At 34.2% G+C, this 15797-nt stretch overlaps 1 protein-coding gene across 1 annotated transcript in view; it reads left to right on the top strand.

Annotated features, from left to right (window-relative positions):
* The window catches only part of LOC145279723 (uncharacterized), a 125759-nt gene extending 114231 nt beyond the window's left edge, over nucleotides 1-11528 (top strand). Inside the window, exons 28-31 of the mRNA XM_080131013.1 lie at nucleotides 1175-1414; nucleotides 6366-6605; nucleotides 10102-10161; nucleotides 11330-11528. Coding sequence (XP_079987139.1) covers nucleotides 1175-1414; nucleotides 6366-6605; nucleotides 10102-10161; nucleotides 11330-11433 — 644 coding nt within the window. The 3' untranslated portion in view covers nucleotides 11434-11528. The remainder of the gene's footprint in view (nucleotides 1-1174; nucleotides 1415-6365; nucleotides 6606-10101; nucleotides 10162-11329) is intronic.
* Nucleotides 11529-15797: the final 4269 nt, after the last annotated feature.

The raw sequence follows: 15797 nt of genomic DNA, 5'->3' as shown, positions 1-15797 counted from the left end.
TTCAACCTGCATAGCTAATTCATTTAACCCATATTTGAATATCCACATTATTTTAACAATGAATAGTTTATTTATTATTTATTTCATCAGAATTAACAATTTACTGGACATTCCATTTAAACCTATTGTTCTTTAAAACCTATTTCCAGGGTTCGATTTCTGCTTTCTCTCATTTTATTTTCATTTTAAGTAGATCTCTCTATTTTTATACTTACATGAAAAGGGGACAGCCCTTATCATGTAACAACAAGTGCTAAGTGATGATCAATTGCAAGTAATAGTCTTTCGGATACACAGCATAATTACGTTGACACGCTGGTTCTTATTAGATCACCGAAGATAAGCAATGTTAAGCTTGGAAAGTACCAGATGGGCGACTATTTGGGTCTGTTAGGCGTTTTATGTGGGAGGACGTCAACACCCCCTGTAAGAATTGCAAACAACCAAACGTCATCATCTCCCCTGACCAGGATATACATGCGATTGGTGATCTCTTTAGAATTTAATATTCCCTTGAAAATTCCTCTTTTGTAGGAAGCCAGTTTAACCCGTCCAGTGTGAGTGCCGCTACAAACAAACAAACAAACAAACAAACAAACAAACAAACAAACAAACAAAAAACAAACATTTGGGCGTTGATGGTGCAATCCTCAATACGGGGAACATTAAAAATACAGTTACAAATTAATTAGGATTTGTACTTGGTTGTGGCTGACGAAACGAGAGCAAGCTACCCTAGTGAATTAAATATAGGGTTGCGTTTTAATTTCTATAGAATGAAGATTCCCAAGATCGAAAAGGTGCACCTGAAGAAAATCGAAGGTTATGTCGGCAGAACCATTGTCAAAAAAAACATCCAAGATGAATGCAGTTATCCGAATAATACAGATGACACAAATTATCAATCCCCATTTCCCCAAATTCTGAAACATTATTAGCTTTCCTTGTAAATACAAATACTTTCCCACCAACCAAAATTAGTTCAGCGTATATCACGGCGTTTCAATGCACGTAATTCGTCCACATAAACAGCCGCACTCTTAATAATGTATCCTTTAATTTGGTAACGTTTAATGTCTTCCCATTTTCTAAGTGTTACACGTCATTGGCGCAGAAATGCTAGTATCAACGAAAATTCTATCCTTTTTCCATCTTTTTTGTTCCGCTTTTCCAGGTAATTATTTATATAAATACTACAAAGAACCGGGTTTATCGTCGGTGACAATCGGTGATAAACCAGTTGATGTGACGTCAGCGTCCGACTGCGCCAAACAATGCACAATGAACGATGATTTCTTGTGCCAGACTTTCCAGTATTGCAGCCTGATAAATGAATGTACTTTAAGTAAAGTTCACAAGATGGACATTCCTGATAAAGAGATCAAAGGACAAGTCGAGTGCGACATTTATTTCCGTAAGTACAATTCGTTCTTACTTTTTTTTTTTCGCATTTATTGAACGGTCTACAACGGTCTATTGATGTATGGAACACCGGTTCAGATAATGGACGCTGACATGAGTCAAAACGTCAAAACCCGTAGAGAATGCCCCCGAAACGGTAAGTATTCTTTCACGATGTTCAAACATTATGAAGTCCGTAAAGTAAAAAAAAGAAAAAATGTTTTTCTTTTATATTTTTGAAAAATTATTATCGTTTTTATACTAATGAGTCAGAGCCAAAAAGCCATTCAAGGATAATCATCGATGAACAAACAAGATGTTAAGATTAACAGTTTATACCAACTCATCTTTATTAAGTTAGGTATTTTTATATGTTCATATATTTGTATATACAGGATTCACTCCTAAACTAATTAACCAATCTTTATGAATTTCGAAATACAGCTGATACGGGGAAAGATTTCAAATGTTGGCTATATTTAGTTTAGTTTTATGAACAGGGGATAATAATGGGAATATAAAGAATTCGTCAATATACCTCCGATTTTTGTGAAGTTTTAACATTATATATTATATTGCAGATTAGCATACCCGAGGTATTGCCGAATTATTTGAGCCAGATTCTTCTTCTTCTTCTCATTATTATTATTCTAATTCTTCTTCTTCTTCTTTTTCTTCTTATTATTCTAATTCTTCTTCTTTTTTTCTTCTTCTTCTTCATCTTCTTCTTCTTCTTTTTCTTCTTCTTCTTATTATTATTATCGTGTAGATTGAATTATTATCGTGTAGATTGATTAGACTTGATGTTTTTAGAGAAAAATACATCTCAAAGACAAATATGGTTAAATAACGTTTTAGGGATGTAACTTGATTAGATTCTATAAACAATAACAAGAAGGAATTTGGATAAATAAAAACAAATAGTTTTTAATAGAAAAGAATGTGGTGGACATAAACAAAATAGGTGTTCAAACCTAGATATAAAAACAATAAAATTGGGCTAGAAAAAACGTGCTTGGTAAGCCACCTGTTTGTACTTTGTGTAGTCGATCTAAGCACAAAGGATCAGTTTTTATATAGTTTTTATATACAAGAAAGTTAGAGTTGAAAGGGAAAAGTTGAAAGAAGGGAGTTGAAGAGGAGACGTCAGATACTTCAGAGGGGACTTACAAGTCGGAAGAAGTCTCTCTTATGACTCTATGAACAGAACGTTGTAATCTCTAAAGATGTCCGACCGGAACCAGAGAATAACTGTTGTTATATATAAATATAACTATTGTGTGGTGTCATCTTTGAATAATCAAGTATTATTTGTCGTTTAAAATGAATTGTTTTACATGTACTGCCCACAACTGTTGAACATACCATCATCATCCGACATGATAAATGTACAGACGATCTACTATATAGACCGCTATGATATAAACTCTCTTCGCCATTCATCAAAGAAATAGGCTCCTTCTCGTCGTCACGTACAAGCATGTATTTGTATAAGTAATTATCTCTATCCCTTTGTAAACATATTGTCAATACGTCCACATCATCATTTCGTATACAGAATATAAACACCCGTTACATACACCTCCATGTTTTACAGAACCCGACAATATTAAAGTTAGACATCAAATACTATTCTCCAAAGTTTTGTCCTTTTTTTTTTGTATTTGCACAACTTTTTTTTTTTTTTTACATAATTTGGATGCAACCAGCTATTTGAAAATTCAAGAATATCATATTTGCAATAATCTGATTAATAGTTATAAGCACCAATGAAGCAACGTTGCCTGAATTTTAATTTCTTCTCGAGACCCCTTAATCTTACGCTTTAAATTTTAGAATTCTCAAGAAATCATGTAACCAATTTTATCAGCATTAAAATGATTTTAGACACATGATTCAGTGCCGTTATATGTTGATTTTAATCTTTGTAAAGGGATATAAAATTTGTGCAAAACTATTCTATTTGTCGAATAATTTTTTACCGCAAACTATATTGTCAATAAAGCGTAAGGAACTACTGTGATAAAACCAGCTTAATAAGGTGGCAACAGGTGGAGAGTTGGCAGCCAGGTGTTTCTCACATTATATTTAAGTTTTGTCATGTTAGTAAGGTCGGAGAAGCAGAGAGCAGTAAAGGAATTCGAAAGGCAAGCGATTCGAGTAAAGAAATTATGAGAATAGAAATTCGTCTGACACATAGTGACTTTTACAGTGAAGAGGCGAGATTTTGCTGCTAGTCGAGTGAGTTGAGATTTTTTATATTGCAGATATACAAGTACAGTAAGTCGTGGAACATTTTGCAAATCAAACGCAGAGATGCAGCACTGTGATGATACGACAGCAAGTGAAGCTTGAAAGACAATGCGGGATACATTAAGTTAAATATTTTTTCATCTCTGTCCAAGAGGCTGAAGCCAGTGGTTAGTACACCAGCCAAGATTCCCGAGTTCAACAAGATACACCTGAAGAAGGTCGGAAGTTACATCGCCCGAAACGTTGTGTGAATAACCCTGAAGATGAGAACAGTAGTTCGGATAATCTAAATAATACATTTCTGTATATTTCTCGATCTTGACGACATATTTCAAAAGCTAGATCTATTAATGCCAGGTTTAGTCTACCTTGTTACATACCACAGGTACCATGTAGTACTACGTGTTCAATGATCAGGCTGCTGGTAACTAAACGTGTTCCTTGCACTTGTCTTAGGTGATTAAATGCTTTAAAAGAAAATTGGTACCAACCTGTTTTTATGCAGCCTGTAGTATTCGTTGGCAGATAGAAAGTAAAAAAAAAAGAAGAAAAAATGGCTGTTATTTCTCTTTATATGCTTGCGATTTTGCCCCGGTTTTGAATAAAAAGATTGATTTTTCAGAAACTGGAGCAATTTGAATTTGGATATTGAAGTAGAAAGTTTCGATAGCAGATTTAGAAGTTTTGGAGTTGCGAGTTATGACAGTAGAGTGTCGGATTTGGAGAAGTGTGTTTTGACAGTAGAGTGTCGGATTTGGAGAAGCAAGGTTTGACAGCAGAGTGGCAGATTTAACCTCATAAATTGTTACTTGGAAAGTGTAGAATAGTTAACTCTTGACTATTTAACCACAAATGTGTGGACACTAAAAAAGGACTCTGAAAGTGCAAATCAGCTTTAAGATATTCAATGATCATATGGAGAATAGAAAGATGATCTTGGGATTAATTACGGCAGCTTCATAACTCTCGTTCCCCAATTTTGTACTTTAGTCTTCATAATCGAAATCAAATCAAATCAAATTTATTGACAAAAATAACAAAGTGCATCAAGCCATGTAGCTACAATTTATGCCCCCCTCTTGCCAAACTTTCGCTAAAAACATTCATCTCTCTGAAATCATTCTCAAGAATTTCACCCACTCTTTATCTGTGCCTAAACCTAAACGTGGATTCCATTAGCCTCTCCATGTGATTCTTCCTTAAAACTTCATGCCTGTGGAACTCTATTCCATTTGCCTGCTTTCCAGCTGACTACAATATGGTCGTCTTCAAGTCCAATGTAAACAAGTACTTGATGAGCCGTCACCTTAATCCAATTGACCAAATTTCCACTATTACCGATTAGTACGATATTGTCTCACTGACTATTGTACACTATTTAACCCTTATACTCGAGTGCTGCCTGAGCCTTGAAAATTGATGACTCTATTGTAATAAAAAACCTCTATATCGTCTGAATATTTGTCCAAGGTGACTTTAATCCTGGATATGATAGACATCGTAACTACCACTCATAGGCTGTTTTACGAAGCAGAGACACGGTCCGAGAATGCTGGTTTTCTTCTAAATTCTTCTCGTAATTCATATTTAAATTCTGGTTAATAATCTTTTATGCCAGATACACGTCTCTCACGCATCTTTAACTTCTTAAACGAGGGGTTATTATCCATGAGAGATATTTCTAACAAAGGGGAAATAATTGCTGTTCATTTGGGTCGGCGGTTGTTGATGATGTGTTGAGATTTTCAATTCTCTTATCCTTTGACTGCAAATCAAGCCATCCTATAAATCCGCGTCCTCGAATGGACTATGTCCTTGATAAGTGGTGACTTATTAGTATATAAAAATTAAATATAACTGAATCTTTTTGCAAATATATTTCAGAAAAACAAGTTGCTAGATCATATTAAGAACAGTTAATGCGTAAAACATTGATGAAATAAAAAGAATTATGTAAGCATTTTGGGCACTATCGGATTAAATATTTAAACGAAATCTCTCTTTATATTTGTATATTATTGATAGTGAAAGTCTTGTAACCCTAACCCTAACCCTAAATCTCTCTTTATATATTATTAATAGTGAAAATCTTGTAAGCAATGGTTTTTAGGAGTTGATTTTTTTTAAATCTTTATTCAACATAATTAAGACATTTAGCCACTTGGACGTAAGGGGCTACTATTTGGGACCTTGCATGCAGAGGCACAACGTAGGAAAGTGATCAACTAGATGTCTGTTCATATTATTCATGTTACATTTAAATTTCTACATCTTGGTAGCAGCTTGAGAGCAGAAACTATTTGAGTGAACACTTTCCGGCATCTATGGATCTCTACAGTGAAGGAGGGAGATTTTGTTACTTACCGGGTTTGTCGAGAAGATATTGAATTGAAAATAAAATTACAAATATAGGTTATAAAGTAAATAAAATGGTCGATTATATGTAGGGGCGACTAGGAGGCTCCATTTTCATTCGTTACTACACCGACATGTAAGAAAGACGCCATTCTTTTCTCTTGATTTTCACCTTATAATGCTGATTTTTTTTTAAATAAAGGGGCATCAACTAGCATTTTTTTAGTCTTTGGTATAACTCAATCGAGGATTGAAGTCTCGTCTCCAGGCTTATTAGCAAACATTCTAATCATTAGACCAAATGGATTGCTATAACAAATAAATCGTTCAATTTTGGGTTTTCTCTTCTTTTCTAGGTAAATACATTGACGACTTCACCATTTCTAAAGGCAAACGCGTTGCTCTCGTGAACAATCAGGTTTTTACAGACCTTTCGGAAGAACAGTGCGCTAAGGTCTGTATGGAAGAAGAAAGTTTCAATTGTGCCTCTTTTGATTACTGCAGCAATACGACCGAATGTCGACTGACCAATCACAACACATTACACAGCGGTCAAGTGACCATTGAAAAAAGTGCTTTCTGCAATCATTTCAGACGTAAGTATTTTCTATTTGTAATCACGAAGCACGAATGAAAAATAAAAGTGTCTACCTTTTATATATCTCCATCGATGTTTCACTATATATATAGTCATCCGCATACAGTACTGTTTTGCTGTTTCACAGCTCATCAGTGCAGCTAGACAGGCAACTGGCTCAAGCCAGGATCGAAACCCGACTGCCCAAATGACAGTCAAAGCTTCTCACCATTACGCTATACGGCTGCTGCTGTGTGGGTAATGAATTAATGATGTTTTGTCATGGTCCAAATGCCTCCGCTCGATTGTTTACACAAAGAGCGTCGCTTAATACGCTAATGGCAGTTTGTATATCACTTCCAGATATACTCAACCCAAGATAAAGAGTACTGTTTCGCTGTTTTGCAGCTCATCAGTGCGGCTAGACAGGCAACTGACTCAACCAGGATATATATAATTATTAAATATGTTTAATAATTTATTTAAATATTTTTGTTAAACATGTTTTATGCATAAAATATATCCATGGACACATGCATCTTGGTATAACCCGTCATCAGCATGGATCACCCATCAACAAAGATCCTGTGGAAATATGATTTTTTCAATTATATTTCACTTTTTTTTTATATATATATACTAATCCTTAATTTATGAAGCGCAATGTAATTACAGAGCATATAACAAATAAATGACAAACGTCTATATTCCAAGTTTCATGAGATTGACCATCTTACAATTTATTCCTTTAATTACGTTGACATTTAGAATTCTTGACAGTAACTGTTTGCTAGCACAAAATCATTCATTTAATTATTAATAAAACGTAATTACAACTTCTCTTCCAATTTTCGGATTTTGTAATCATGTCCATATGCAGTGTAACCAGGATATAAGATACTTCTCCGGTCTCTATAGCGCTCTTATATCCCGGTTACACATCTATCCGGGGTTTCTTATATCAGGGTTAAACTGTACATTAACACAGGCTCTAATTTTGAACCAGAGAAAATCTCTTTTATATCCGTTTTTATTATATTCGGGTCTCTTATATCAGGGTTACACTACATATATATATATATATATATATATGTATATATATATGTATATATATATACATATATATATAAAATGTAAATGAATACTATTATTTCAGGTGTCACCATAAAATGTTATGAAGAAATAGAGCTATAATATTTTATGTATCGATTTTCAATATTTACTTCAGTAGTACTCAATACGTGAGTAGAGCTAGGTAACAAGTTTTAAAAATATATGGCAATTAAGCTACACCTTGTTGATCATCTGTATGACAAGTATTAGCCTGACAATTTATTACAAGAATGGAAAGGGGAAGATTCTGTGTAGCTTAATTGCCATATATATTTTATAAATTCCCGCGGGGAATCATCACGTAAGCTAGACTAATTAACCTGATGTTTCCCAGAGATTGATAGTATTTGTATTTCCACAAGACAATATGCCGTTGATTTTTCCAATACGTAAGTCAAAATTTTACTCACACATAGGCCAGAATTTTGCTGATGCGTAACAAAGAATCCGTCCTGACAAGATGGAGGAATTAAACTGCGACTTATTTAACCTTATTTGCATACCACAAAGAGAGCTTCGTCACATGCTTGAAAACAAAATTCGATCACATCAGAGAGTTGGGCCAGTCTTTCAGCTGTCAGCTGTCTAGTCGACCCATTGCTTTTGTTGTAATCCTCTCGATCATTCTCGAATAAAATCTTGATATGATTAAAAAAAAAATAGCTTTAGTCTGGTAGCTTGAAAACATGTCCAAACCATGTTAATCGTTTTTTTTTCTAAATAACGTTGTTAATAAATCTGCTAATGTAATGTCTATTTCTAAAATCTATATTTCTTAATTTATCCTGCAAAGTAACTTCAATGATCATAAATTTTCATATAAAAAATACCGAGCTTCCATTATATACTTCGTCACACGCATATATATATAGTAATAGCAACCTGCTAACTAAAAAAGAAAAAGGGATCTCATCAATTTTATTCAATAAGCACCGTGAAACCTACAGAAAATATATATAGCATTAAGAAATGGACAAGAAATACATTTCAATAGAAAGGTAAACACAAGGAAGAAAAGAACAAATTTAAAATAAGGGGGAAATTATAATTATCGTATACCTCTTTGTTACCGATAATTAGAATGAAGAGATAACTCTACCTTTTTGATTCTATCCCTATTTTCTGTTTGAGTAAAGCAGGGGAAACCCGACGTTACCAGGGATGAAATAAGGATCAACAAATGTTACACCTCCCCATACTTTTATCTTAATCGTAATTGGTGAAATCGTCCATTTTTTTTCAATCAAATCGATTGATTGCCTGTCGACAATCCATTGTATTCTACATTGCCCTGTAGACAACCGACTGTTGATTTTATAAAAGTATGTTTATATGATGACTTGAATTATAGTTTAAAATACAAAAATCAAGTATCATGGCTCAATTCTGCTCTAAACAGAAATACTCAGTTCGAACGCGCCCCTGTCTTATCAAAGAACCTATTGTTGATTTTATACGCTGGGCCTTTCTGCTTGTGTGGCGATAAAACTTCTCAGATGCGCTTGTGATGTTAAGGTATTAACTTTGGTCAAAATTAGTCTGTTCTTTCTTTAATCGGATTTTTTCGATTATCGATTTTCGATACCTCTGAGATGTATTCTGTTTAAGAACACTTCCAGACACTTCAAATACATATGTGTGAAATTTAAAAAAAAAATCGGCCCAGCCATTTCGGAGTCCCAAAAACCATAAAACTCTCTCTCTCTCTCTCTCTCTCTCTCTCTCTCACACACACACACACACACACACACACACACACACACACACACACACACACACACAGTGCCTTTTATTTATAAGTAGAGATCATTCCTCGTGGTAATTTATCTATCTTACTCATACTTTCAACAATCATAATATAACAGTTGCTCTATGAGCTAAACTATTTAACATATCATCAATGAAAAGTGCCGAAAACAAACGAATACAAGATGAGAAAGTGAACTACACATAGAAGAACAGTGAAGTTGAAGATTGGCTTGCGAAGTACGAGGCGAGCATGTATCGGCACAAATCCGGCAAAAAGGACTATGTGATGCATCATCATCATCATCATCATCATCATCATCTCGTATGAATCCAAAGATTCCATTGTTGGTATTGGTTTTTCCGATAATGTTCCAGTCAGAATTCTTTCTAGAAAGACACCAGACACTTACATGTAAAGATATGTTAACATCTTAAATGAAAGTTATTTTTTTGTGGAACGAGCTTGATTCGAACTTGGAACGCTCAGGTCGTCAGTCTGTGTAGTTAATCACTAGACTGCCATCTCTATATGGGATATTAATCGGATGTCGATCACACTTTCAATTTTTCACTCAAACAAAACACTTGATATTCCAAAACTTTCAACAACAATAGCGCCCAATTGATTACCATGACTTTTTATTTAATTACAGGCAAGCCCACCTCATATGCATCTCACGCAAAATCCCAGAAAGGCGTTGTCTATTCCAGTGGTAAGTGAGGTTTACAAACTAATGGTTGGTATGCTTGTTTCTTGATGAGTGTCTTTTCCAACAAAATACTGGTTATCTTTGGTTTAGAACCACAAGTGAACAATTATGAAAAAGTGAACCCCGACATACAGTACAAATATGAGTTGATTTTCTATTTGAACAATCAATGCGTTGTCTGGGAAACTTATAACGAATCATCTAATGATGAATCGTGAATAAGTTCAGTAATCTTATAAAAAATTAATTTGAATATATTTATTCATGATGTTTGCTTTGGTTGTTTTGTAGAGGAAAATTATTATTTTTTTAATATAACATTCAAACATTACGGTGTTTGAATATATGGTTAAGTGGCCGTTTTAGTCATTTAGAACTTCTTTAAAGCTTCACCGCTCACTCATTTTTCAACCAAAATTCAAAAGCTTATTAAAGTTTATTAATTACCTTCTCAGCTATATTGTGAAAAAAAAAAAATCAATTTTCGTTCAGTAAAACAAAAGTTATGATGAATTTTCTGGTGTTCAAAATCGTAAAAATATGCAAGGAGGTGAGCGATACATTTTATGACTAGTTCCCATAGCAACATCGTCGATTCAGCGACTACTTTCGCGAAAAGAAAAGTAACTCGTGAAACAGATAGAATGAAATCATGAAAAGGAGATAATTGGGGGTATTTTATTGAAAGCAGACGAGTGCCGTACATTGTCATTACATGTGTTTATGGAGGCAAAATAATAAGCCTGAAATTAAACAAAGAACAAGGGAATTTATTGAAAACCTGGAAAAATCATGGATTATAGAAAAATGCGAGCATGAAAAGTAATATGGTTAAAATATTGTAGCAGTAAGAATTTTAAAAAATTGAATTTATAACATTATGCAATGAATTCTTAATGCTGCAATATTTGAAGTTATAAATTTATCATATTTTTTACTAGAATATCTTGTCCATTTCTTTTCCAGTTTTAACGAGTAGTCCTTTACTTTTACATGTTTAAGCTTAACCATATTATTTTTCATGTTCGCATTTTTCTATAATCCATGATTTTTCCAGGTTTCCAATAAATTCCATTGTTTTTTTGTCTAATTTCAGTCTTTATTTATTGATTGATCGGTAATTTGTTTATTGCTAATTTCTCGATGGCTTTTTCTTTTCTTTTCTTTTCAGTCAATTTAACGGCCGTCGCATTAAGCACATTATTTGTCAGCTTTTTGTTGGGCATTCTTACCATGACCTTCTATCTGCGCCGGAAGCCGACCGTTTCAATGTAAACAGATACTGATAGACATGACTACTGCACGCACCAATGAACATTTTATACAAAACAGTGAAATCAACATAAAGGAAATAAACATATTTTGTCAAATATTGTCCTCAGACTCATTTGAGAAGATTATTTTCAGAACCTGTTTTATTCCTACAAAAAGCCAACCAAAAATCCTTTTTTCTATCACACACACACACACACACACACACACACACGCACACACACACACACACACACACACACACACACACACACACACACACACACACACACACACACACACACGCACGCACGCGCGCGCGTTAATCATTTGTTTGAAACGTACTCGGTTTGTATATACCAATCGAAATGGGTAAAAAAATCTTTCTCATAAATAAATTTTTTTTATAATGAAAAAGATCTTCTTTATATAAATTTTGTAAATTTAGAAAAAAATTCTAAGCTCAATGAATGCCTTTTTATTGAGTTATGTAATGATTGTATCGTTGTAGTTTCTTAGATGTGAATCCACTGCATATCTTGTGTTCATCAGAAAGTACTCAATGACAAACAAAGCAGAATTATAGTATGTTTATTTATACAAACATTATTGGCTACATACGTGCACACATGTTTCAGTAACACCTCATTTAAAAATCCAGCCTCGTAAGGCCTCATCAGCTTTTGAAACCGAAATAAAAATTGTCATTCTTTATGGAGTGTTTTTTTATTTTTTATTTTAAAACAAGTCATGAGAAAAAAAATCATAATAATAATAAAAAGAATAAGAAAGAGTTAGATATAGGTCGTGAGAAAGTACAAAGTGTAGTATAGAGGAAACCAATGGGTCATGGTGTTGGATAGTTTAAAATCTAATATGAGTAAACGTATGTATACACAAAATAAAGTTTACTTTAGGATAACAACACAAAAACATGAATAATAATAATAATAATAATAATAATAATAATAATAGTAATAATAATAATAATAATAATAATAATAATTTAAACAAATACGCTAGTATAAAATAATATGTAAATGAAAAACATCCAGATTAAAACCGGGTCACTTTTCAACACAAAGAAAAGAGAAACCTGACGACCACCAAAAACAACAAAAGAAACAGGTGAATTAGACGTCAAGTGAATCCTTGCCTGATAAACGCGCGCAGATTGGTTATGATAACTGAGTATATGGATAAAAATGATCTGATTGGCCGGGAATATATAAAACACGAAGTAACATCAATTTCATGCCTAACGAATCCTTAACTACATAGATATAATAAACGCTGGAAATTCTGTTTAGCTTAATTGCCACATATATTTTCCAAACTCACTACCTTGCTCTACTTACGTATCGAACACTGTCAAAGTAAACTGACAATAGATACATACAATTTTATGTAGATACATAAAATAATAATTAGCTCCTCAAGTAGTTGAGCACTCTCAACAGAATTTATTTCACCACATGAAAAAATAAATTATGGAAAAAGTTAACTTAGAAACATTGCTAATACGACGAATGCGACAGCCAGCACGCTTCTTCCTTAACAAACAGGAACACATAGACACAAAAGAATCCTACAAATTCAAAAGCCTAAAAATATCAAAATCAATAGAACTCATGATTAACTTCAAAAATAATCTCTTAAATATAATTTAGAATTCAGTGTTCCACAAACAACTCAACAGTTTCCAAAAAAACAACGTCGTTAGAAACATAGACAGCTCTGTCAAAATCTACCTAAAAGCGGATAAAACTGGACTTTTTTATAAAATAGATGAACAAGAGTATAAAAAAACTAATCCCAGAAAACATCACAAAAACAAACAAAAAATTAGGTAGAAATGAATGCAACCACACACACACACACACACACACACACACACACACACACACACACACACACACACACACACACACACACACACACACGCACAGATAGTAAAAAATCACGGCTAAACTAAAAATTAGCAACAAAGTTAGTAAACTTAAAACTAGGGAGGCCTACATCTTATTCAAAGACCATAAACTTAGTTTTAACAATAACCCTAGCACTCGCTTAATTAATCCAGCCAAACTCGAAATAGGTAGAATTAGTAAAGCAATTCTTTTCTATAATAAACAAATTAATAAAATCAAAGTGGCACTGTTTTGGGTGAAAATGGAATAAAAAGAAAAAGAATGTTATTATAGTTTTTATTATTATTATTATTATTTTTTTTTTACACAGTGATCACCACTTATCAAGGCCCGGAAGCCACTCAGGGATAAGGGTTATTGCAAGTACATCACGTTAGTGAGGAGATTTTATGAAGTGCTTAATTAGGGGGGCGGTTCATTAGGAATTTGTTAACATTGGACTTGAATACATCCAAGTTGTAGTCCGGAGGGAAGCAGGCAGACGGAACAGAGTTCCACAGGCGTGCAGTTCTAAGAAAGAAGCTTTGCTCATGAAATCCGCGTTTTGATTTAGGCACAGATATAGAGTGGGGGAAATTTTTCACAGTGGATTCAGCTAGACGGGTGTTTTTCGTGAAAGTTTGGCGAGGGGGGACCAGGGATTGGAGTTCAGACGTTTTATGTTAAATATTTAACTGTGAAATTTTGGTAGAAGCAAATATGTTATGAATAGAGGAAAACATAAACAAAGCTAGTTTAGAATTTGGTTTAGTAAACAATGATGTGACTTACATGACAAACAAAATTGTCCACCCCGACTGCTTAAAAGTCAGATAAGCCAGGAGAAATCAGAATTAGGAGTTAGTCTGAAACAAGTCGAAGATATGAGTTGGTAGTTAGCTAGGCACTGGATTAGTTAGCAGACATAAGTTGTCTCTGTGGTGCGATGGAAGCATCTACGAATCAACTAAGATAGATGTAAGGAAGAAGATTAAGACGTGGAACATGTGGAAATAAAGATCTGGAAATGATAACGCGTCGTTTTGGGTGTTCTATTTGGAAGATGTCTTCATTTCAGATGCCTGTCGCCAGAGGAGAAGGAGACAATGAATAAGGTAGGTGACCTGTCGGGTTTCAAGCATTGTTAAAGACTGCCGTTTATTTTCCTATTCGTTATTGTCGTGAATATGTGAAAACGTCCACATACACATAGAAAGACTATTAAATATACACATAACAGATCGACACGTACAGACACCTCGTATACAAGGAACAGTTACTGTGCTTATAATTCCAACCACTAGACGATACACGAGCATCGAAACGCGTATACCTTATATACAATATACACACACACACACTGTTATATAAACTTGACAATACAACACATTACTGTCACAGAGTGCATGATTGTAAGGCAGGAATGGCTGAAATCGGAGTTTTCCTTCTATTAGATCCCAAACTGATAAACTCTATTCAAATCATTGTTTTTAAGGACTAGGTAACTTCATTCACTATCTCTCTCTCTCTCTCTCTCTCTCTCTCTCTCTCTCTCTCTCTCTCTCTCTCTCTCTCTCTCTCTATATATATATATATATATATATATATATATATATATATTCTACATACAACATGTGACCACATGTGCTTTTACTTTGCCCTCATCAGCCGCTAACCAGAGGTGATGACACAGTTTCGGTGGCTAAAGCGGGACTGCCACCCCTGGCGCCACCAGCAGCTATTGCTGCTGGGCAAAGCAATAAATAGGATATAAAAAAAAAATTACCTGGCATATTCAAGCAGAGGAAAAACGCTGTTTTTAACTTTTTCATTTTTATTTTTAACTTTTTAATTTTAATTTAAATTTTATTTATTTATTTTTCTCTTTAATTTCCCTTTTTTCCTTCCTTTCCCCCCTTCCTTCTTTTTCTTTCCTCCCTCTCTTTTTTTTTCCAGAGCAGCCCGAGAACGGAAGAAGTGGACAATATTATGCTCTCTTTGCAAATGTCTTCGAATTGCGCCAGATCCAGCATGACGCCTGTCTAACAATTGTTTGCAGGCGACATTTTTGTTTTTTAAAATCCCTTCCAGTGACGCCTATTTTGAAAGAAGCGAAATGGTGGAGTGTCCTAAAAATCCTCGACATCCAACCTCGATAGGCATCACATTGCACATCCATCCCTTTTCTATACACTCGGCACGCACGCATTCGTACCGATCTTTCTTTCGTTCATTAGCCTCTGAGAAATTTTCTTCCCAAGGGACAGTTAGTTCGATTAAAAATATACTCTTTTTAGAGTCAGACCAGAGCAAAATATCAGGCCGCTTTTCTGTTTGGAGGATGTGCACTGGAAATTTCAAAGATGTCTTCAGATCTGCTGAAACTTTCCAATCCTTTGCCCCATTCAATAACTTCATATTGGGATTCAATTTATTTTTCCTCTTTGATGGACATTTGCCTTCTTGGCAAAATTGAAC

The sequence above is a fragment of the Euprymna scolopes genome, chromosome 7, assembly GCF_053919585.1.
Source record: "Euprymna scolopes isolate OS-2025 chromosome 7, ASM5391958v1, whole genome shotgun sequence".
In the NCBI taxonomy this organism is placed as follows: domain Eukaryota; kingdom Metazoa; phylum Mollusca; class Cephalopoda; order Sepiida; family Sepiolidae; genus Euprymna; species Euprymna scolopes.
This window is presented reverse-complemented; position numbering and strand designations above follow the sequence as displayed.